Source organism: Chiroxiphia lanceolata, chromosome 14 (genome assembly GCF_009829145.1).
Source record: "Chiroxiphia lanceolata isolate bChiLan1 chromosome 14, bChiLan1.pri, whole genome shotgun sequence".
NCBI lineage: Eukaryota > Metazoa > Chordata > Aves > Passeriformes > Pipridae > Chiroxiphia > Chiroxiphia lanceolata.
This window is the reverse complement of record NC_045650.1, coordinates 2,356,626-2,379,979: the sequence shown is the minus strand read 5'-3', so window position 1 is coordinate 2,379,979 and position 23,354 is coordinate 2,356,626. Positions and strand designations below refer to the sequence as shown.

The 23,354-nt window shown below is 54.5% G+C and overlaps 2 protein-coding genes across 3 annotated transcripts; one reads left to right on the top strand and one right to left on the bottom strand.

Moving 5' to 3' along the window:
- Positions 1–43: 43 nt before the first annotated feature.
- LOC116793729 (DNA-directed RNA polymerases I and III subunit RPAC2-like) lies at positions 44–4,985 on the bottom strand. Its single transcript, XM_032701777.1, has 5 exons — positions 4,879–4,985; positions 2,638–2,735; positions 1,059–1,135; positions 572–654; positions 44–269 (listed from the first exon to the last, which is right to left on the bottom strand). Exons 1-5 carry the CDS (start codon positions 4,912–4,914, stop codon positions 222–224), a joined length of 342 nt encoding a protein of 113 aa, XP_032557668.1. The 5' UTR covers positions 4,915–4,985; the 3' UTR covers positions 44–221.
- On the top strand, positions 4,983–23,096 carry VAMP7 (vesicle associated membrane protein 7). Of its 2 annotated transcripts, none has more exons than XM_032701775.1 (8): positions 4,983–5,025; positions 12,364–12,521; positions 14,106–14,163; positions 14,779–14,916; positions 18,920–19,010; positions 19,293–19,360; positions 21,072–21,164; positions 21,377–23,096. In XM_032701775.1, exons 2-8 carry the CDS (start codon positions 12,376–12,378, stop codon positions 21,443–21,445), a joined length of 663 nt encoding a protein of 220 aa, XP_032557666.1. In that variant the 5' UTR covers positions 4,983–5,025; positions 12,364–12,375; the 3' UTR covers positions 21,446–23,096. The 2 variants fall into 2 exon arrangements, with proteins under 2 accessions (XP_032557666.1, XP_032557667.1); XM_032701776.1 differs by having other exon boundaries at positions 5,006–5,025; positions 12,367–12,521.
- The last annotated feature ends 258 nt before the right edge of the window (positions 23,097–23,354 follow it).

Here is a 23,354-nt window from a genome sequence, read left to right as displayed (position 1 = left end):
GGCTTTCCACACCTGTGCTGAGCAGAATTCAGTGTCACCTCTGCAGCATCTAAATTAATAAACTTTATTCATAGAAGAAAACACAGTTTGCATCAAAGCCGTGAAAGAAACAACCAAAAAGAACCGGCTTGGACCCAGGGAATTCAACACAGGGACATCACACACATCCAGGGGGACATCCAGGGGGACATCCCTGGGGACATCCGTGCCATCTCCAAAGGCTACTGCATCTCCTCCTCCCTCTGTGCCCTGTACTCCTTCATGCTCCTCTGCAACAAGAGCACAGGACCAAAGTCAGCAGCACACCCCTGGGTGACTCGTGCAGCCCAGTGCCAGCACCCTGCAGTGCTGGGACTTCTCTGCCCGGAGCCTGGAAAGGCTGGGAAGCTCTGACAGAGCTCCAGGTGCTTTTGGAAGTGACTGATTTTCACAGTCACTCCAAGGGAAAGGAAGCCATGCCCAAGGAAACCATCAGGTTTTCATGGCAAAGGCACCTCCAGCACAGGCCTTGGGGATAGACACAGGACCGAGAGATGGAAAAGGCTCCCGAGCTCCTCAGGAATGGTCTCACCTCAAAGGTGCTGAGCACGTGCTGGCAAACAGCCATCAGGTCATTGAGCCCCTTCCGGAACGGCTCCACCGCTGGAAGGGCCCCTGTGGGAAGGGAGCCGGGTCAGGGACACTGAGGTGGCTCCAAAAGCTGGGTCAGGGACACTGAGGTGGCTCCCAAGGGCTGGTGGCCTCTCCCTGGGCAGTCCCCACCTACCCCCCGGGTGTGTGCCCACTCACCCCCCTCCTGCTGCCCACCCGGGGCTGAGCTCCCTGTGCCAGAGCCTGCTGCCAGCCAGGGGAGCTGCTCCCCGCTCCAGCTGGGAACAGGAGCTGGAGCATCCCACTGGGAGCAGCCTCTGAGGCTCAGCCATGGGGCACAGCACTGCAGAGGGGAGGTGAAAGGGCTTTGCTTTGCTTAAATGAGTCCTGCTGGGAACCTGGCATGAGCAGGGGGGAATTCCATGAAAAAAGGAGCCCAGTCATGCAGGAACAGCCCCCAGCCCTACCTCTGGTCTGGATCCTGAAGTTGATCTTGCTCTCTGAGGGGTGTGTGATGCAGTAGCCACAGAACTCCACGTCAGGGCTGCGGGAGGGGAGAGAGGAGAGGGAGCAGTGAAAGCCAGGCCACCCCACAGCAAAGCTCAGGGAAGTTGGAGCCAAGACCTGCTGGAGCTTGGGATGTTTCTACCATGATTTAGGGTCTTATGGGAGGGATTTTCTGAGAGGAAACCACTTGTGGAACCTTCACCCCCCCCATCTGTCCCCGAGCTGCAGCTGGAGCTCTGCAGGGCAAAGACCTGGCTGGCACCCTGTAGGCACCATCCTGGCACCACAGCCAGTGCAGGGGCAGCCCTGCAGAGCCCAAACAGGGAATCCTGGATGCTTGGAAGCCTCACTGTACCCAAAGCTGCTGCAGAAAAAGAGGCTGATGGGCCCAGGGCAGTGCAGGAGTTACTGAGGTGCCTCTGCTCCAGCAGCTGAGAGAGGTGGGAGAAATTTGGGCCCCCCAGCAAAAAGAAGAGCCCCTTTCCTGCCAGCAGCTGTTGGTCTTGTCACAGAGATTTCTCAGAAGGACTGACGTGACACTGCAAAGCAACTGCAGTGATGGTGCCTTGGACTCCCTCCTGCAATTGTTGTGAGGTTTTGCCAGCAGCTCTTCACCAACCCCCAGCCCTGCCCAGGGTGATGACATTAAGGAACCAGGGGGGACCTGTCTGGCCATCCCAGCTCTGGGATCCTCAGCACAGGAAACACATGGAGCTGCTGGAGGAGTCCAGAGGCCACGGAGCAGCTCCCAGGGCTGGAGCCCCTCTGCTCTGGAGCCAGGCTGGGAGAGCTGGGGGGGTTTCCCTGGAGAAGAGAAGACTCCAGGGAGAGCTGAGAGCCCCTTGCAGGGCCTAAAGGGGCTCCAGGAGAGCTGGAGAGGGACTGGGGACAAGGGATGGAGGGACAGGACACAGGGAATGGCTTCCCACTGCCAGAGGGCAGGGATAGATGGGAAATTGGGAAGGAATTCTGGGCTGAGAGGGTGGTGAGGCTCTGGCACAGGTTGCCTGGAAAAGCTGTGGCTTCCCCATCCCTGGAAGTGTCCAAGGCCAGGCTGGATGGAGCTTGGAGCAACCTGGGCTAGTGGGAGGTGTCCCTGCCCATGGCAGGGGGTGGGATGGGCTGGGCTTTAAGATCCCTTCCAACCCAAGTGTGGGCAACAAATGGAGTCCATGACCCAGCACAAGCTGGGCTGGAGACCCAGTTACTCCTCCAACAGCTCAAGAAGGACTGAAAACCTTGAGCTGAACTTAATTGGGGCTCCTGGTCAAGGGAGAGTGTGGGTGGAGCCTGGTCAGGCCCACTAAGGCCTCTTGGTGCTCTCAGGTTCCTGACTCAGCCCAAGGAAAAGATTAATCCTGTGAGGAGAGGCAGGAGGTGGGAGCAGGGCCCCATGCGGGACATAAAGGCTCTGACAGGTGTGCACAGGGATTTGGGATCATTTGCCTCCTTCCAGCAACAGCTGAGGTGTGGATCAGTGAGGAGAAGGCCAGGGCAGGGCACAGAGGTTCCCTCAGCCCTGTCAGAGGCTCCACTCACTTCTTCATGACCATGTAGCGCAGGGAGTTGCCCAGGGTGTGATCCTCGTCGTGCAGCACGAAGGTGACACAATTCCCATCTGTCCCATCCGCCTGGATCTGTCACCAATGGGAAAGAAGAGATGCTGTAAGGCCCCCTGAGGTCAGGAACACCCGAAGGGCAAAGGATGAGCTCCTGTGCTCAGCTTCCCCAGAGGGTTCTGGGTCTGCCTGAGCCACCTCTGTGGCTCCGGTGCTGCCGTGGGACCAAAACACCTTCACAGAGGGAAAGCTTCAGAATTCCAGCTCTCCCCAGTCAGGACACCTGTGCATCCCTCCCCTGCCTAGGAGAGAGGAGGAGCCCAAAGAAAGCTGCAGCTTCAGGATCCATGGTGGAAAGGAGCTGGGAATGACTGCTCAGGGTGATGTGATCCCAGAAATCACATCCCAGAGCTACCCAGGAATGAGAGGGACAGGCAAAGATTCCCAGGGAGGAATGCTGCCTGTCAGCAGGGAGATCTGATCCCAGATCCAAACAAAGAGCAGTACCCTGTCCCTGCCTCCTGAGCACAGTGTGAGCACCCAGAGCAGGGAACACATTGTGCTGAACCTGCTCCACACGGTTCTCTCTCCTCTTTGCTGTGGAGAGTCACAGAATCCCAGACTCACTGAGGTTGGAAAAGCCCTCCAGGATCATCCAGTCCAACCTGTGCCCGATCCCCACCTTGTCCCCCAGCCCGGAGCACTGAGTGCCATGTCCAGGGCACAGGCACTCCACTACTTCCCTGGGCAGCCCCTTCCAGTGCCGACCACCCTTTCCAGGAAGAAATTCCTCCTGATGTCCCTCCTGCTGAACCTCCCCTGGCACATCTTTGGGCAATTTCCTCTTGTCTTGCCCCTCTTTACATGGGAGAAGTCCTCAGGTACAATTCCTGATCTCAGCAGGACCAGGAGCTTCCCTGCTCCTCACCAAGCCCCTGCTCCCTGCAGGCAGGTGTTTCACCCCCGGCACTGCTGTTGGCAGAGGCTTCCATGGAAAACCAACACATTCCCCGAAGGGCAGATTCCTTCAGGGAATTCCACAAGTCTGTGCCAGTGTCACTGTGTCACTGCAGCCCCTCAGCCGGGCAGTGCCAGCCAGTGCCTAAAAATGGGTCCTAAAAATGCTGCCAGGGGCCCGGCCACCTGCAGCAGGTGACAGAGAGGACACCAGAGCCTGGTGTCACACCTTTAGAAAAACACCTTGCTGGAGAAAATATTAGTCTGAACTAGTTTGAAAATAGGTTAGTCCTGGCCTCCATCTGCTCCTGTTCCCCACAGGACAACCTCAAACACCCGAACTTCAAGAGGTTCAGCCAGAAGGTGCGTTCCTTGCTGTCTCTCCTGTTCCAGGTGACACCACTCGCTCTCCTCAGCTCTATCCCTGCTGCCCACGGACACGGCGATGGAGCGGCTGCTCCACTCCCGGGAAAACCCAGCGGTGCCACGGGCTGGGCTGTGGGATCTCTGGGGGTGACAACTGGGAGGGTTTGGACACGGGTCCAAGAGGGAAGGCTGTGGGGCAGGGGGGGGTGGTTTGCCCAGGGATCTGGGCTGTTTCCCACTGCTGGGATGAAGCACCAGCCCCGGGATGTGACCTGCGAGCTGGGTGTCCCTTGGAGCCACCCCCACTGTCACCATCTGTCCCGACAGCGATGCCACAACGCCCCTCACGAGGGTGCCCTGCCACCGAGCCAGGCTTGGGAATCACAGAATCGTGGAATCATGGGAGAGTGTCCCGCCACTAAGCCAGGCTTGGGAATCATGGGAGAGTGTCCTGCACTAAGCCAGGCTTGGGAATCATGGGAGAGTGTCCTGCACTAAGCCAGGCCTGGGAATCATGGGAGAGTGTCCTGCCACTAAGCCAGGCTCGGGAAGCACAGAATCGCGGAACCACGGGATCATTTAGGCTGGAAAAGCCCTGCAATACCATCGAGCCCAACCATCCCCCAGCACTGCCAAGGCCACGACCGACCCACGTCCCCAAGTGCCACATCCACAGGGCTGTTAAATCCCCCCGGGGATGGGGACTCCACCCCCGCCAGGGCCGGATAACCCTTCCCACGAGGAGACCTCCCCAGCACCCAACCCGACCCTCCCAGCACCCAACCCGGCCCTGCCCCGGCACAACACGCGGTCGTCCCTCGCTCGTTCCCCGCCGGCAGATCCCGATCCCGCCCCGCTGCCCCCGGGGCGCTCAGCCCCCCGTTCCCTGCCCTCTCACGGTCTCCAGGGCGGTCCTGTCGCCGCTCCCGGCCATGCCCGTGCCGGGACTGCAGGTCCCGGCGGCCCCGCGGCCCCGCCGGCAGCGGAAACGCGTCTGGCCGGGCCCGGGCGGGGCCGGAGCGCGGGGGCGGCCCCGGGAGCGCCGGTGAGCGGGGGGAGAGGGAGCGGGGACACGGGGGGACACGGGGGGGGACACGGCGGGAACGGGGAGGGGCGCGGGGGGACACGGGGGGAGCGGGGGCTGCGGGGCCCGGCCCGGAGCACGGCCCGGGCTGCGCTCGGTGCTGGAGCGGGAGGAGGCCTCGGAGCGACCGGGGGATGGGAGCGGGCGGGGCGGGGGCACTGGGGGGCACTGGGGGGTATTGGGGGGCATTGGAGGGCACTGGGGGGCATTGGAGGGCACTGGGGGGTATTGGGGGGCATTGGAGGGCACTGGGGGGTATTGGAGGGCACTGGGGGGTATTGGGGGGCATTGGAGGGCACTGGTGTGCCACGGACGTGTGACCGGCGTCTTACCGGAGTGTTACTGGGGTGTAGCGGCGTGTTATTGGTGTTACTGGGGTGTTATTGGTGTTACTGGGGTGTTATTGGTGTTACTGGGATGTAACTGGCGTGTCGCTGGTGTTGCTGGTGTGTCACTGGAGTGTTATGGGCATGTTTACTGGGATGTAACTGGCGTGTCACTGGTGTTACTGTCCTGTCACTGATGTGTTACTGGTGTGTCACTGGAGTGTTACTGGGATGTAAGTGGTGTGTCAGTGGTGTCACTGGGGTGTTACTGGTGTAACTGGAGTGTCAGTGGTGTCATTGATGTGTTACTGATGTGTAGCTGGTGTATTATTGGTGTGTCACTGGGGTGTTACTGGGGTGTCACTGGGGTGTAAATGGTGTGTTATTACTGTAACTGGCGTGTAACTGGTGTGTTACTGGAGTGTTACTGGGGTGTAAGTGGCGTGTTGTTGGTGTCACTGGTGTCATTGGTGTGTTACTGGAGTGTTACTGGGGTGTAAGTGGTGTGTTATCGATGTTACTGGCCTGTTACTGGTATAACTGGTGTGTCACCGGAGTGTTATGGGGGTGTTACTGGGGTGTAAGTGGGGTGTTAGTGCTGCAACTGGCATATAACTGGTATGTTACTGGTGTGCTGCTGGAGTGTTACTGGGGTGTAACTTGCATGTTACTGGTGTTACTGGAGTGTCACTGGTATGTTACTGGTGTTATTGGCATGTTACTGGTGTGTTACTGGCGTGTTACTGGTGTGTGACTGGTGTTACTGGTGTTACTGGGGTATAAGTGGTGTGTTATTGGTGTAGCTGGGATGTTGCTGGTGTATTGCTGGACTGTTACTGGCATGTTACTGGGGTGTAACTAGTGTGTTATTGGTGTTACTGGTGTGTTACTGGTGTGCTACTGGTGTGTTACTGGTGTTACTGGCATGACTGGGAGCGGAGTGTGTCAGGGATGTTCCACTGGGTGGTTAAATTATTGAATTAATCGACTGATAATCCCAGTTGTGCTGGCACCACTTGGAGGCTTTTCCAACCCCAGCAATTCCCTGATTCCCATTCCCTGCTTTGAGGGGGTCTGTGTTACCTCTCCAGAGAGCTGCTCGTTCCATTGCCATCATGTTCTGTGTCTTTATCCCTTTCCAAACCTTCCAGGAAAGGTTTCATTTCCGGGCCTGGAAAATGGAACTGGATTCATTTCTTTCCGTACGGGTGCAGCGAGGGAGCCTGAAGTAAACTCTGTGTGCAGAACTTGGGATAAGCTCGGGCACAAATGTCACGTTTCTTGGCCTTCAAACGAGCAGAACAACCACAGGGACTATTCCTTTAAGGAAATAACGATTTCCAGGTGCCCAGGAGAGGCGGAAGGGAAGCCTGGGCTGGTTTCTGCTGAGCTCACCGCGCTCAAACGGCTCCTTTATTGTGCTCGGGCAGTTTGCAACTCCCAGGGTTGCAACACCTCCCTTTCAGGCTTCAAACCAGCACGTGATGGATGCCCTTTGCTTTCTGTCAGAGGATTTCTGGAAATGCAGGCAGTGCCCTCCTGGCACAGGCTGGGAATCTTCTGGGCCGGGAGAGGCACTTGAAAACGAGAGATCGACCCCACGGCCCCCCTGTTTCTGATGTTCTGGGTTTTCTGTGCCCTTAGAGTAGGAAGGAATTCTTCCCTGGGAGGGTGGGGAGGTGCTGGAATGGATTTCCCAAAGAAGCTGTGGCTGCCCCATCCCTGGAAGTGTCCAAGGCCAGGTTGGACGGGGCTTGGAGCAACCTGGGCTAGTGGGGGGTGCCCCTGCCCATGGCAGGGGTGGAATGAGATGGGTTTTAAGGTCCCTTCCAACCCAAACCAGTTGGGAGTCTGTGGTTTTTGACTCCCTGAGAGCTGCCAATCCCTCCTGGCCCTGCTGAGGGGCTCTTTGGATCTGTGGTGTTTTCTGGGGGCCTGAGGAGAGCATCCTTTTCCTCCCTTCCCTCCTCATTTGGAACTTTTCCATGCCAGGCCCACCTGGTATCTCCCAAGTGAGTTTTTCTTTTAGGAAGGTTTGGTCTTGGCTACTTCCAGCCATTTAATATAGTGAGTTTAAACAGAAAACAGTTCTGCAAAGGGGTGGATTTTAATGGATTTTATTCCTGAGTTTTGTAACCACTGGGCAGGGATGTCTCTGACAGGTTTGTGTTACTAACAGGAGTAACACGAGTGTTACAGGGCTGGGGAGATGCTGCTCAGGGAGAAAAATGCTCCTTGTTCATCTGTTCTACTTCATTTAGGCCCTTCTGCTCTAACTGGGGGCTTTGTCATGGCAGAGCAAGGGCTGTTGTCTCCTGAGTAAGGTGAGGGAATCCCGGGAATTGAGGACTGTGGGATCCTACAGTGACGGTGAGTGTCACCTCACTGGGGTGAGTGCTGCAAATATCCAATATTAACTGAGGGGAGACGTGTGGCAATTGTCTGACTCACTTTAGAATCCCTCAGCTGCCCTGCTCTGGGAGTTCAGGTTTCCCTCTGCTCTGTGGGCTCTGCAGCCCTGAGGTCTCTCGTGGTGTGTGTGACAGGGGGAGGCTTTGGGGCTGTGTTTCCTTGGACAACTGCTCCTTTATGCCAGCCCTGCTGGGTGGCTGCAGCGGGCAGACCTGCCTTTCCTGGTGCTGGGCAGTCACCTGATTGCTCAAGAGGCTTAGTGGTGTTTGTGGTTCCAGGCTGTGACCTGGTGTTGCACCATGGGCCTGATGCAGCCTGGCCTGGCCACAGCCTCTGTGTCCTGGCGGATCCAGAGGGACAGGACTGGGCAGGGAATTCCCTCAGGTTCCTTAGCGCTGCTGCTGCTCTAACTGGTCACAAATTCCCTGGCTTGTGTTCCTCCTTGTTGGCAAAACTGGGAGTGGTGGCACCTGCAGAGCTCAGGTGTGGAGTGAGTGGAAGCTGGAACAAAGTGCAGTTTGTGTCCTCTGGATAAATCAAAGCTACCGTGGCAGGGGGATGAGTTTAATCTTGTACAGAATCTCTCCTGAAGGCCAGGACAGTTGAACTTATTATTTTTTAGGCCACAGTTGTTGCTTTTTGGCTGGGAAAATGTGCTCTCTGTGGCCTGGTCAGACAGGAGGGAGCTGCAGGACCAGCTGTGTGGTGACAGTTAATCCTTTCTCTGTACCAGATCCCAATCCCAGAATCCCAGAGTGGTTTGGGTTGGAAGGGGCTTTAAACCCCATCTCATTCCACCCCCTGCCATGGGCAGGGACACCTCCCACTAGCCCAGGTTGCCCCAACCTGGCCGTGGACGTTTCCAGGGCTGGGGCAGCCCCAGCTTCCCTGGCTGGGTTACTGCCTTTCTCTGGGCTGTGAGCAGCATTTAACATGATTTTGCTGAGGTTTAGTTTTGTTTCATCCTTGTAAACTCGTTGGGTCTGGTTTTTGCCTTGTCCTCTGTCACAGCTTCTTCAGGTGGAGGTTCCTGCAGGAAGGTTCCAAAGAGTTGCTTATTCCTTTTTATGTGTCAGCTCTGAGTAATCTCCCCTTTGGCTCTTTTTTCAGCTCAAAATGCTCCTGTCTTAAATAATATTGTGAGCATCAGGTTGAACTTTTGGTCTCTTTAGGTCTGTGGAGGGGGAGGGACTTGTGATTAGTAACTTACTCATGCTTAACTAGGGGTAGGTGAGCCTTGCCTTGGAGCACTTCTTGGTGACCCTCACACTCCAGTGTCTGCAACTCCCTGGTTTGAAGAGCTGACAGGTCAGCAAAATATCCCTGGAATCTGCTTTTCCTGCTCTAGTGCAATCAGCATGTGGTTGATTTGGCAACTTAAGACCTGCTTAGAAATGAGCCCAGCCCAAAGGCCAGGCTGGCAGTGCCTCCTGTGGCAGGATGTCAGAGCTCAGGGCTGCTCCCCCCCCTGCATGGGTTGGGAGTGTGCAGGTCACTCAGCCCGGGAGCTCTTCCAGGGCAGATTTCTGGAAGGAATTCGGAATTTGGGGGAGGGGGGCAGCCCTGGAATGCTCTGGCAGGTGGGCTCAGGGAGAGGTTATATTTTCCAAGAGGCTTTGCAGTGACTTGGCTCTGCCTGTCATGGGATGTTCTTGGTAGTTCCAGCGTTGCAAGAGGTGTTGGCAGTGGGTTTGTGAACTCCTTGAAGGCCCTGGCTGTAAACTGGGAGCACTGGAATTCCACAGGCCTTTGCTTAATCAACTCTTAATTGTTCCATGGATGAGAAGAGCAGTGAGCAGCAGAGTCCTGTGAGAGCCCCAACCCCAACTGGACCCCCGGTCTGGCTTGGGGGGTCACCTGCTTTGCTGCTTGAAGGTATTACTTCCTCTTCAAGTATTTTTCCCTGGAAAAAAACCAGTCCTGAGCTTGTGGAGTCAGTGAATGTCTGTTCTGGCTGTGTGGAGTCAGACCAGCTCTGGCTGGGGGGAGTGGAAGAACAGGAGAAACTCGTGATAAATTCTGCTCCAGGGTGATATTTGTTTGATGGTGATTCTTTTCCTCCATCAACTGTTTTTTCTGGCCTCATGTGAACACTTTTCCTCCCTGATAACCTGTGGGAACTCTTCAGGGGATGTGTTGTGTGAAGAACTTGCCTCTGCTGGAACCTGTTCTTGACCTTTGTTTCCATATCTGTTGCAGGCAGTGAGTGATCACCACTTTCTTCCCTGCTTTATATTCTTTCTCCTTGGATATCTTTGTGCTGAGGAGTTTCCTTAGGAAGTGTGTCAGGGCAAAGCTGTTCCCTTGCTTTTCCAGGTCCTGTTACCTCCCCAGCCATCTTCAGGTGGATATGGATGTTTAATTGACCATGATAAGCACGACTGTCCTTGAAGATCTTACAGAGAAAAGATTTTTGTCAGTGGTTCTGCCAGGCTGGATGTCAGAGGGCAGTGGAACCGTGGAAGGGAACAACCCCAAACCTGGCTGTTTGTCACCTCTTTTTGCTGGCATTTACTGTCAGGGTTAGATGGGATATTGGGAAGGAATTCCTGGCTGGGAGGGTGGGGAGGCCCTGGCACAGGTTGCCCAGAGAAGCTGTGGCTGCCCCTGGACCCCTGGAAGCATCCAAGGCCAGGTTGGAGCAACCTGGGCCAGTGCAAGGTGTCCCTGCCATGGGATAGAACTGGATGGTACCTTTAAGGTCCCTTCCAACCCAGAGCATTCCATGAGTATTCCCTTTGGCAGTGCTGGCTGGGATCACCTCTGTGCTCCCAGCTGGTTGTGGCTTATCCATGGACTCTGCTCTCTGAATAAATCCATAAGTTTATTTTCCTTTCCCCTTCCAATGCTGAGCTCCAACATGTGGGAGGTTTGGGAGGGAGATCACCTGGCTGCTGCTGGCCAAGCCTGGCTCTGGGAAGCTCAGACTGCCCAAGTGAGACCCCCGGGGTGGGGGGTGGTTGCACCTCACTAATTGAAGGCTGAACCTCATTAATTGCTGTGTTCCTCCACCCCCTCTGCCACTGGGGCAGCAGTTCACGTGGAAACATCAACTCTCCAGGGCAGATCTGCTTGGACAGGCCTGGGTAGGACCCACCCCTGAGCCAGAAGAGATCAATAAGTCACGTCAGGCAGTGCCAGGGGGGTGGAAAGTCTGGCCTGTGCTCAGGCTCTGCCTGTGCTCCTCAGAGCCTGAAGACAAACCACCCCTTCCCTCCAGTGTCCCTTCCTAGAGAGGTCCCAACTCCTTGGATGCCTTGAAATAGGTGTGTGAAGGTGTTTCCAGACACAGATGTTTCCAGACACGTTTCTAGATGCAAATCAGAGCAGGCAACAAACAGGGAAGTGCAAAGTGAAAAATAAGATTTTGGGGTTTTGCAGGGTCAAAGGTCATCCTTTCCCAGGCAGAAAAGAGGCTTATGGGTGTGTGGGCTGAGTGGAGCAGCTGTCACAGCTGTGCTCTGACATGTGGTTTCATGTGTTAAATCTGGGGGCTCACAGTAGATTAATGTGATGATACTTGAGCTGATTAAGTGTGTCCCTTTCCGTGCCAGCAGGGATGTTTTTCCAGCTCTGGAGAGACATATGGAATCATGGAATGGTTTGGGTTGGAAGGGATATTAAAGCCCATCCAGTTCCACCCCCCTGCCATGGGCAGGGACACCTTCCACCAGCCCAGGTTGCTCCAAGCCCCGTCCAACCTGGCCTTGGACACTTCCAGGGATGGGGCAGCCACAGCTTCTCTGGGCAACCTGTGCCAGGGCCTCCCCACCCTCCCAGGGAAGAATTCCCTCCCAATATCCCATCTAACCCTGCCCTCTGGCAGTGGGAGCTGTTCCCCCTTGTCCTGTCACTCCAGTCCCTGATGCCCAGTCCCTCTCCAGCTCCCTTGGAGGTACTGAGAGGAGCTCTGAGGTCTCCACACAACCCTCTCTCCTTCCCAGTCTCCTGGCCCTCACACACCTGCCCTGTGTGACCTGTCCAGCTGGATCCATGGGCAGGAATGTTGGCTTGGAGAAATCACATGTTGCTGAGGCCAAGTCCTGAGTTTGCAGAAGTTCTGCCTGCTCTGAGAAGGGCAGCTCTGCTTCCACAGGAACCCCGAGGCAGCACCCACGGGGTGTGTGCAGGGTCCCCCCGTGTTCTGGTGGGACTCTGAGCAGTGATTTTGGAGTTTGGGAGCAGTTAGAGCTCAGGCCTCACCCCTGGGCAGCCCCCCTGCAGGGAAGGGGGGCTGGGGCTGTGTCAGGAGCTGTGGGACCGTCACTTCCTTCGTGCCGGTCACGAGAAAAAACTGCAGGATCAGCAAGAAAAAACTCACGGAACAGTTGAAGAGAAATAATAAAAAAAAAAAAAAATAGCACTAACAGGTAGAAACCCGGGTGGGAACAAGGCAGGGAGGATTCCCAGTGGGATCACTGAGTGCAGGCCACGGTGGTGAGCAGGAATTTCCTGGAGCTCGTTGGAGTTTTGGTGTCGTTGGAGCAGAAGCCGAAAGGGGAGGTGGGAGAACTCCGTGGTCCCGGTGTCCTGGAGCTCATCCCAGGGGTTGTGTTCCCAGCAGTGGGAAGCCATGGCCATCCTGTTTGCTGTCGTGGCGAGGGGCACCACCATCCTGGCCAAGCATGCCTGGTGTGGAGGGAACTTCCTGGAGGTGACGGAGCAGATCCTGGCCAAAATCCCCTCGGAGAACAACAAACTCACCTATTCCCATGGCAGGTGAGTGACCCCCGGGGGCTGGGAGGAGAACAGGAATAAACTGGCTGTGTTTGGGGTTGTTTTCCTGTAATCCTGTTGGTTTTTGCTGTCCCAAATTCCCGTGCAGCCTAACCAGGATTTAAGTTTAGCTCAAGCAGTTGGTACAAAATCGAGCTTTTCTGGTTTGATGCAACTCCAGAGTGAGCTGGAACGTGCCCAGCTGGGGAACCTTTGGAGTGTGGCTTATGGAATCTTTCCCTGGCTTTTCTGAAGCTTGGACGTGGTGGATCACTTGTGGATCCTGGGGGCTTTAGGAGGAATGGTACTGGCAGATCATTGGAGTCATCCTGAGCTGCCACAAATCCAGAAGGGTTTTCCCAGGATTTTTCCAGCTCTCTGAACAGCCCTTGGGATTAGATGGTTCATCACCTGAGACTTATTGCACATGTGAAGTAGGTGAGTCCATGTGCTGGGGAGAAAACTAAAACCACTGTGGCAAACAAACTAAAACAACTGTGGAAAAAACAACTTTAGAGGCCCCATTTCAGCCCTTTTTTTGGGATGGGGAGCAGGGCAGGATCCTCTCTGCTGCCCAGGCTGGTGTGTTAGAGCTGCTCTGGCTGCCTGAGGATTCAGGGTGAGGATTGGGATAATCTTCCCTCATCCTTTCCTGGTTTGGGAGCCTGAACAAGTCCCTGTGGCAGATATTTTTGAGGCAGCCCAGGGCTCTGACATACCTTGACCACTGCATCTTTTCTTCCCTGTTGTAATTTTAAGGATACAGTTATTTCCTGGGAGTGAAAAGAAATAACTTTGCCTCAAATGCTGTTCAACCAACTAAAAAGCTGAGTTTTAGGAGGGCTGTAGTGCATTTTTAGAGAGAACTGGGCAGAACAGGAAAGCTGGGAAGCTACAACGAGCACAAGGAGCTGTTCCTCCTGTCTGGAGTGTTCCAGGGATCCTCTGCCTTGCCACATTCCCAGCCCGGCCAGAAAATTCCCTGATGTCTTTCTAAGAGAATTTCTCTTCTTCTGAAACAGGAAAAAAACTCGAGTTCCTTTGAACTTTGAACTCCTCAAACTCATTTAATGGGTTCTGTTTGTTTTCAAGAAGAACTTCTGTGTGTTTTTTATACTCTCCAAGGAAAACCAGCCATCAGGAATTCTGTCTCTGCTGTTTGGATTCTTCTAGGAATCACTGGGGAGCCTGCAAGGTGGTGTCAGACAAGCTGCACCTCACTCCTTGCTGGATATGCCAGGATTTTTTTTCTCTTTTCATGGAAACAGACCCTCAGGGCAGTTCCAGCCCACTCCTAAAGCTTATTTTGGTCTTGTCTTAATGTTACAAAACAAAACCTGAGTGTGGAGCTCCTGAGCTGTACCCTTGGAGCTGGACAAGGCAAGGCTTTGCAGAAGAATTAATTTGCTTTATTCTGGAGATTTTAAGAGGTTCCAAGTGCTTCCTGGGGGGAAACTTTTGGGAGTGCACAAATGTCTTCTTCCCCAGCCCCTGAAGGCCCCACAGGCAGCAGTGTCTTCTAGAAAATGAGTCCTGTGGCAGCTCCAAATGATCTTTTTTTTTTTCCTTCTTTTCACTTCTCTGCAGTTACCTGTTCCACTACATCTGCCAGGACAGGATTATTTACCTCTGCATCACAGATGACGTGAGTATTTTGGTTCCCAGCAGGTTTGGGAACCCAGCTGTCAGTTTTTTAGTGGGTGCTGCTCTGAGGTGCCTTTTCCCCCACGGAAAATGCTCGTGTTCTCATTCCCACTGGTTACAGCTCTGGTGTCTAAGCCTGGAACTCCAGTTGGTTTGGGTTGGAAGGGACCTTAAAAATCATCAGGGACACCTCCCACTGCCTGTGAGTTGGTAGTTTTGAGGTGAAGTCCTTGGTTTTCCTGGTTCCTCTCCCAGCAGTGCCAGGGCAGTGGGATGGGGATGCAGGGACCGGTTCAGTTGTCAGTGCCTGGTGCTCCTCAATTCTGGAAGTGCTGAAGCCAAAGCTTCTCCCTCACTGCAGGAAGGTGCCAGGCACTGAATTAGAACTGTGGATATCCAGGCTGGGAATGCAGCCTGGAAACAAGGCAGGGAGAATTCACAGTGGGATCACCGGGTGGTAATAAAAGAGCACTGTGGCTGCTCTTCCAAGCCCTGGGATAAGCAACCCAGTGCCAGTGTCACACCCAGACACACCAGTTAGGACTGGGAGTCACAGTCTCCCTGTGAGTGGCTCTGTGCATGCTGGCATTCCTGGTGTCTCTGCTCTCTCTTCCAGGACTTTGAACGCTCCCGAGCCTTCACGTTCCTGAACGAGATCAAGAAGCGGTTCCAGACCACGTACGGCTCCCGAGCCCAGACAGCCCTCCCCTATGCCATGAACAGCGAGTTCTCCAGCGTCCTGGCAGCACAGCTGGTGAGCCCTGTGGCTCCAGGGCACTTCCCTGGCAAGCCAGACCTCCCCCAGGAATTCTCCTTGGGTTTGCTCCCTGGGAACTGCCGGTGGAGCCGGGCAGTGGGTTGTGCTCCCCACGCTCACCCTGCAGCACCCCACAGTTCAGGGGGGAACTGGGGATGGATGAACTGTTTGGATCAGGAGATCAGAGCTTAATGGGAACACTGGAAATGTCCAGGCTGGTTCCAGTTGCCACCCAGTGCAAGGGAACGTGGCTGTCAGTGAGAGCAGGACAAAGGTGTGGTACTCCTTTGCTGCTCAGCTTCAGAACTTGAGTGTCTGATCCCTGACTGCCTTTCCCTTTTCCCTTTTCTCCTTCCCTTCTCCTTCCCCTTCCCCTTCCCCTTCCCCTTCCCCTTCCCCTTCCCCTTCCCCTTCCCCTTCCCCTTCCCCTTCCCCTTCCCCTTCCCCTTCCCCTTCCCCTTCCCCTTCCCCTTCCCCTTCCCCTTCCCCTTCCCCTTCCCCTTCCCCTTCCCCTTCCCCTTCCCCTTCCCCTTCTCCTTCTCCTTCTCCTTTCCCCTCCCCTTCCCCTTCCCTTCCCAGGAATTCCAGTGGCTGCTGGAGTGTGACAAGGTGTTTGCTGGTGGCACTGTGGCCTTTTCAGGAGCCAAGACAGCTGGGCTTGGGTTACACCAAGTGCAGGACTGTGGTGAACTCTCCAGCTGGCACTGAGGCTCTGAGGATTTCCATTCCCAGCGTAGGAGGAATGGAAGGAAGGAGGTTCAAGAGCAGGATAAATAACCTGTGACAGGCCCCTGAGTTGAGATTTGCCTTGGATGCTTCCAACCCCAAAATGAAAAGGGTGAGGGGAGCATCCCTCCCCCCCTGAGCTGGGGTGAAGTTCAGGATGCTGCATTCCCAGTCTGTGGAACACTGTGGTGCTGGCAGGGGGAGCTGCTCCCCTGCCGTGGCTCCAGCCTGGATCCTGCACAGGCAGAACACTCTCAGTCTCCTTCCACAGAAATTCCCAGGTTTCAGAGGACTTTTTTGGCAACTCTGGGGCTGTTCTTGGACTCCTGGAAGGAAAGGTGGAGTTGAAATTCACTTCTCTCTTGGAGTGTGGGAGTTCTGTGCTGGGCTCTGGCAGAGCCTTGATGTCCAGCCTGTTTTTGGGAGAGCTCTTGGCTTGCTGTGGGTTTGGATTTGTGGGTTTGAGGTGCCACACAGGAGAGGGTGGAAATAATTGGGTTGTTTTATCTCTTTTATTCCCAGCAGCATTTGAAGGAAGGTTTGCATCTCCCTCCTAGAACCAGATGCATTTCCCAGAGCAATCAGTTAATTGTCTTCTAATTAACTTGCCTTCCCTTGCTGGATAACCAGGCTCTGCAAACACCCTGTGCTGCTGCAGTGGGGTTTTCGTGGGGGAGAGGGAGGGGGTAAAGCAGTTTTTTGGGTTTGGGATTGGGCTGCTCTTAAAACATGAGCTTCCTATAGAGGGAATGGTGCAGTTTGGGCTTTTCCCTGGGATTTGGGCTGCAGAGCTGCTCTCCCAGCACCCCCAGCAAGGGCTGGGGGAAGGACAGGGAATTCCTACAGGGAATAATAGCAAGTGAAATGAGTGGAGCCAGCTGGGAGATGGAGAAGGAATAAAGAACTGCTTGATGACTGCAGATCAATAATGTTATTAGTGCACAAACCCTCAGGCTGCAGGGCTGCAAGGAAAAGGCTTTGGATCTTCCTTTGAAGACTCTTAAGAGCCCTTAATTGACTACAAACAACTCGATAACCTGGTTTGGGGTTGTTTGTGGGGCTCTTTTTTTTTTTTTTTTTTTTGAGATCTCCCTTGAATTAAAGCCAAGATGTCCTTGGAATGTTGGCTTTCAGGGCTTGTCCCCCCGGGGCTGTGGGGTGGGAGTTCTCAGTGCTCTGCTGTGCTTGGGGAGGGTGTTGGTGCTGCTGTTCTCCATGGAGGCCTTGGCTCTTCTGTTCTCTGGGAAGTGCCAGATTTGGGGGTGTTGCAGGTGCAGGAGGAGGGGAAGAGCTCTGGCTTCTCAGTGTAGGAATTCTGGCCCACTCCCGGTTTGTGCTGAGGTGCAGGGGGAAGCAGGACCCTGAGGTGAGTGAAGGTAAAGGGAGGATTTGCCCTTGCACTGCTGCTGCTTGAAGTTTGTGCTGGAATTTGGGACAGGAGCCACGTGTGGGTGCCCACAGTGAGTGGGGAAGGGGGTTTGGAGAGTCCCAGGAGTTCATTTTGGGAGCAAGGAACGACAATGCCAGTGCATAATAAACGAGATTAACTTCCTGTGGGTGATGGGATGGAGTTTTCCTTCTCCACCAGGCTTTGACATGTGAGGACTGAACCTACACAAAGTGCTGGCTCAGCACTTTGTAAGCTGCTCTGGGCTGGAATAAGTTTAATGAGTTGCCTTATCGGAAGAGCCAGGCGGTTTTTGGAGCTGATATTCCCCTAAAATCCCAGCTTTTCCAGGTTCCTGAAGCTCGAGAGGAGCTGCCTGTCTCAGCTCCTGCATATGGATGGAGTCCAGGCCTCAGCCAAGAGCAGTTCAGTGCTGGCAGAGCTCTTCCCTCCCTGCTCCAGGCTGGCAGCCTGGCTGCCGTGTCCTTGGTGCAGGAGCAGGGATGTTTTCCAGGTGATCCCTGTCACTGGTGGGAGGCAGAGATCCCACTCCAGCTCAAGGGCAGCACACACATAATCCTGGGAAGGGGGGCTGTGCTTCCAGTCCAACCAGCTTTGATAGTGGGCCAGTCTGCACCTTCTCCCAAAACTGTCCACTGGGGCAGTTCCAGAGGAGCTGTTGGAGGGGGTGCTGTGCCCATGAGTTACCAGGTGGGTGCTGTCAGTGTTAGACTCTGTCAAATATGGATTTCAGTTAAACTCCTGTCCAGAAGAAAACTGGGATTGAAGCAGCCAGGTGGGTGATCATGGAGCAGAGCAGCTGTGATGGGATCAGGGACTTAAAATCCATGCAGGAAGAGCAGAACTCAGTTCCCTGATGCCACTGGCCCTTGGTTTCCCTCCTGGGGTTCTGCAAACCCTGAGGCTCCTCTAAGCTGGGGGTTGGCTCGTGCTGCTCCCACCCCCCGAGCTGGGCAGGCACCAGGGGATCACTGGGGTCCCAACTGGGGGAACTGGAGTCACTGTCACTTCCCAAGGGAACGAAGGGGCAGGGATGACAGGAGTGGTGCAACAGGGAACACACCAGGGGGGCTGGAGAGCAGCAAAGCTCTGGGCAGGTGAGCTGGGAGATCCTCCTGGCTGGGTCCAGGCCGTGGGCTGGCCCTTGGCTGCTCCTGTATCCTGCTCCTGTTGGGGCACTCCAACTGGCCACCTTCAACATTCCCAGTCCACAGGCACTCCTCACCTTCACTGGATCCCCCTCTGAGGCCACCTGTGGAGATGAATCCGTGCTGTCCCGTGGGATTGCAGGGATCCCTCCATGTGCTCTAGAGAAGCTCATCAAAGTGTGTTGCCTTCAGAAATAGTTCTGAGCTGAGGAGTGGGGCTGGGACCCCTGACAGGGAACCACAGCTCCTGCCTCAACTTCCAAAGGGGACTGTCACTTCTGGGCCCTCTGGGCACCAGTGTGGGAGCAGAGGGGGGCTGAGATCTGTAGATGGCTGAAAAAGCCAGATCTTGGTCTTCCACCCACTGATAAACGTCTTGGGTGGATTGAAAACTCCCATTTCTGTCTGTGCTGTTCTGCAGGCACCTGAGTTGCCTTTGTTTGTGTTAAAGATCTGAAGTGGAACGTTGAGGGTCCTGTTTTCACTGACTGTTTTTGTTGAGGTCCTGTTTTCACTGACTGTTTTTGTTGAGGTCCTGTTTTCATTGACTGTCCTTTTTGAGCTCCTGCTGTCACCAACTGTTGGTTTGTTGAGGTCCTACTGTCACCGACTGTTCTTTACTGAGGTCCTGCTGTCACTGCCTGTTCTTAGTTGAGGTTCTGCTGTCACTACCTGTCCTTTTTGAGCTCCTGCTGTCACTGCCTGTCCTCTGTTGCAGAAATACCACTCGGAGAGCAAAGGCCCCGACCAGGTGGCAGAGACACAAGCCCAGATCGATGAACTCAAAGGAATCATGGTCCGGAACATAGGTACCTGCTTCCCTTGGGAAAAGCTGCCTGGAGCCTCTTTCACTTTGTGTCACACCAGTTTGGGTTTTGACAAGTCTGACTGTTCAAAATGGAGCTGGAATTTACCCAAATTCAGTCCCCAAACACAGCCCGTGTGATGAGAGGCTGCTCCTGAAAGACCTGGCAGTGCCAGGAAGGCTGGGAATTGCATCCAAGGGCTCCTGGCTTAGGGTTGGGTGTTGGAAGCAGTTTTTTGCACTGGGATTCTACCTTCCAATCTGGATTTTTGTCTCTTTTCTCCAGACCTTGTGGCGCAAAGAGGGGAGAAGCTGGAGCTGCTGATCGATAAAACAGAGAATCTTGTGGATTCGGTGAGTCTGGGGGAGAACCTGGAATTGGGAAATGCTGTTCCTGCACCCCAGGGAGCAGGGCAGGGAGACACCAGCACCCAGAGACACTTAGACAGACACAGGAGCATGGAGTCCTGCAGGGAACCGTTCCCTGGGTCGTGTCTTATCCCTGCCCTCCTTACAGCTGTTTTCCCAGCTGCCTCCCAGCCTGGGAAAGATCCAGATAAACTGGAAAATGTGAATCCCTGCAGTTGTGATGATACAACAAAGGGGAAAGTGGAACTGGTTTAAAATAAAAATCAACCTGAGCTGTTCCACCTAAGGAGTCTGTGAAGACTCTGGAGCTTCTCTGAGTGTTTCTAAAGGAGGGAGGACTGAAAAAACCCCTAAATTTAATGTGATTCTAAAGCAATGTGTTATCTGGTAAAGTGCCCAGTTCCTGTGGCATCCAACACTCCAAAGGCAATCCTGGAGTTCCTGGATCTTGTGGGGTGAGGCTTGTGGGGACCTCTAAGGTGTCAGGAAGCCCTCGTGCTTTGGAGAGGCAGGAGAGGTGCCTGGAGCTTATCCAGCAGGAATATTGTCCTCCAGCTCCCAGGTGTGCAAACCTTGCCAGGTCCTCAGGTGGGAATGCTTTAGGGAAAGGGACTGGAATTCCTTCAGGAATTGGGCTCTCCCAGGGAGTGCTGGTTCTTGGAAACCATGCAGGAAATGAAGGGATGGGATGTGTCCAGTGGGAATGTCCTACCTGAGTGTCCTGGGAGATCCAGGGCTGATGTTCTCCAGCCTGGGAATGGGCTCTGAGTCAGGAGTGCAGTTCACAGGGATGCAGTTTCCGCCCAGGAGGTGGTTTGTGGGAAAACTGGCAATTCCCAGCAGAGTGAGCTGCTGGATTGGCTGGATCCAGCCACTGCTGCCTTTCCCTGGGCAGGAGCATCCTGGGAATCCCTGCCTTGACCCAGCCTGGGGGGTGTTTGGGGTTGTTTGGTGACCAAAAGCTATTTTGAAGGAGTGGAATTGCAGGATACAGAGAGGAGACTTGGACTGGGACAACCACAGGCTTTCCAGAACAGCTTGCCCAGAGAAGCTGTGGCTGCCCCATCCCTGGGAGTGTCCAAGGCCAGGTTGGATGGGGCTTGGAGCAACCTGGGCCAGTGGAAGGTGTCCCTGCCCATGGCAGGGAGAGGAAAAGATGATCTTCAAGGTCTTTTCTAACCCAGACAATTCTGTGACACTGTAAAATGCAGGAGGCCCAAATTCTGGAGGAATGTTCAGGCACTTGTCTCACCCCTGGGGTTTGGCTGGCAGGGGTGGCCCTATGGATTGTCCCAGTTTGGAAGTTGTATTTACACTGATTAACCCCTGGAATATGTTGGGGATTAGATCAGTGGATCTGTAAATATTTTGGAGCACTTCAGTTCCCGAAAGGTCAGAAGTGAGATGAGAACCCCACCAGTACTCTGAGATAGACCAATCCCTGTGGGCAGCCCCCAGACCTGGGAATATTCCATGTTTAATCCTTCCAAGCTGGCTCTGGACTTACTCACACACTTTATCCTGTTCCTGGGAGTTGTGGGAGAGTTTTCTCTTGCTGCCTGTTCAGTTTTGTGCAGGAGTTAAATGGCTCTGGAGGAGAAAACTGCCACGGTTTGGGGAAGTAGGGAAAAGCTTGGCTCTTCTTGGGATCCAGCTTCCTTTGGGAATGAATTCCTTGTTTTCCTTTCCCTTGCAGTCAGTCACTTTCAAAACAACCAGCAGGAACCTCGCCCGGGCCATGTGCATGAAGAACCTCAAGCTCACCATCGTCATCATCATCGTGTCCATTGTAAGTGTGGAGAACCTGGGAAGTGTGGAGAGCCTCTGGAAAACACCAAAACCTGTCCTTGGATGCACGTGTTGCTGCAGGGAGGGGCAGGGGGAGGAGGGTGTTGGCCAAGTTCTTTAGGGGTTTGGTAACTGGAGTTTCCAGGTGTGTGGCAGTTGAGCGGAGGATGGAAATCCCTCATTCTCTACAGAATTCCCGTTTTCCCTCCCCAGGTGATCCTCTACATCATCCTCTCAGCAGTGTGTGGTGGGCTGGCCTGGCCCAACTGTGTGCAGAAATAACCAGAGCTGCTGCTGGGCCCTTGGAGATGAGTCCCAGGAGTGTGAAGAAGCAACCTACGGAATAACTCACCCGTCACCTCTGCCACCTCCTCATCCCTCCATCCCTCCAGGACTTCAGACTTTTTTGCCTTATCACCCCAGAGGGGCCCAGAAGGAGCTGTGACCTCCAGAGTGGGCTGGGCTGGATTACTTGAAGGGATTTCTTTGTTCCTTTTCCTGTCCCCACGAATGCCTTCCTTCCCTGTGTCCCTGTGGCTTTGCACTCGGATGGGGAACGGGCCTGGCCTGCCTGTGAGGATGGAGCCAGAGGGTGGTTTGGGGTGGGCTGAGCCAAACTAACAGGGCAGGGATGAGATGGTTTGAGTTTCCACAGTTCCTGGAGATGCACATCTGGCCACGTGTGGCTCTCAGTGCTTCAACACGGGAAGGTCACGGCTCTAATCCTGGTGGGAACAAAACGAATGGGGCTTTGTGCACTGAGAGGTGGGAAATCTCCCTTTTCCTGGGGAGTTTTCCTGCAGGTAGGGGGGGGTCACCTCAGCGTTTGGAATGGCTGCCTCTTCATCCTCACTTCTTCCTCATCTCCCCCCTTGGTTTGTGGCTGGGTGGGCACAGTAAAGGAGGCAGCTGCTCGTGGTTCCGGCTGCAGTCACGGATCTGATTTCTCCCAGGTTATTTCTCCTGCTGTTCTTTGGAGGGTGGATTGGAATGAGTACAATGCTGGCACTGGTTTGGGTGAATTTGGGGGCCAAGATGTTGCTCTGGCTTGATCAGGTGTCAGGGAGCTGCTGCTTGTGCTTCTCCTCCTGTGAGGGCCAAAACCACAGGACAGAGAAGGGCTGGAGGTGCTGCCTGGGGACTCGGAGGGCTGAGGGAGAAAGGCTCTGCCAGAGGCAGGAATGGGCTCCTCTGGGAAGAGTTCAAACCAAACCCAAGGCTGAGAACCAAAAGCAGGCTCAGCTGGGCTGTTCCTGTCCCAGCTGCTCCCCTGAAGCACCAGCCAGGCCTGGCTCCTGGGGCAGTGGTGTCCACACTTGTGTCCTGGAGCTGATGGGCTCCTGTCCCAGAGGAGAGCCAGAAACACCCTTCACGTGGGCTCCAAAGGAATCTGCTTCCTTCATCCCAGGGAAGTGGGGTGGGGTGGTGGTACAGGAAGGGGTGGCTTCATTTGGGGACTGAGCTGGAGCACGTGGTCAGTGCTGTGGGGTCCTGGTGACACAGGGAGGGGGGTGATGTGACACTGCTGCTCCTTCACTGTCACACCCACCCTGGAGCTTCCCAGCAGCTCCCACAGAAAGAGTTCTCTAAACTCGCAGCTCCTTTGGATTTGTGTTCTGCTGGGCCCAAACTTCACCAAGGGTGATGGGACTTGGATGCCCCCCAGTGAGAGAGGCCACTGGCACCTGCTTCTCTCCCTGTAAATGGAATGTAAAGCTTGGAGAAAGCCCCCCCTCAGCTCCTGCAGCCCCTGTACAGCTGTGCATGTTTAGGGGGCCTGGTGTTAACCCTGTTCATTTCCATGATTTCTTGTCTTATGTACAAACAATTTTTAAACAAAAAACCCTTCCTTTCCTTTCAAAGGATGCACTGAGGCATTAGTGTAAAAACAAAAGGTAACTTGATTGATTTCAATAAAATTCCTGTACAGAAAGCAGAGCTCCTTAGTTTTGTGGAAGCCTTTCCACCTACCTCGGGAATGCTGTTAGGGTTTGGAAGCAGGTTCGTGTCTCAGGATGAGGGAGTTGGATTTCCTTTGGAACCTGCAGAAACTGTTTGAGTTGCTGATTATTATCTTGGTTGCATTTTAATGCTATCAGCCAGGGCTCAGGATGCTGGAGAATACTGGAGGCTGAAGGGAGAGCCCTGGGGGTGAGAACAGCTTGGAAAAATGGAATGAGAAAACCTGAAC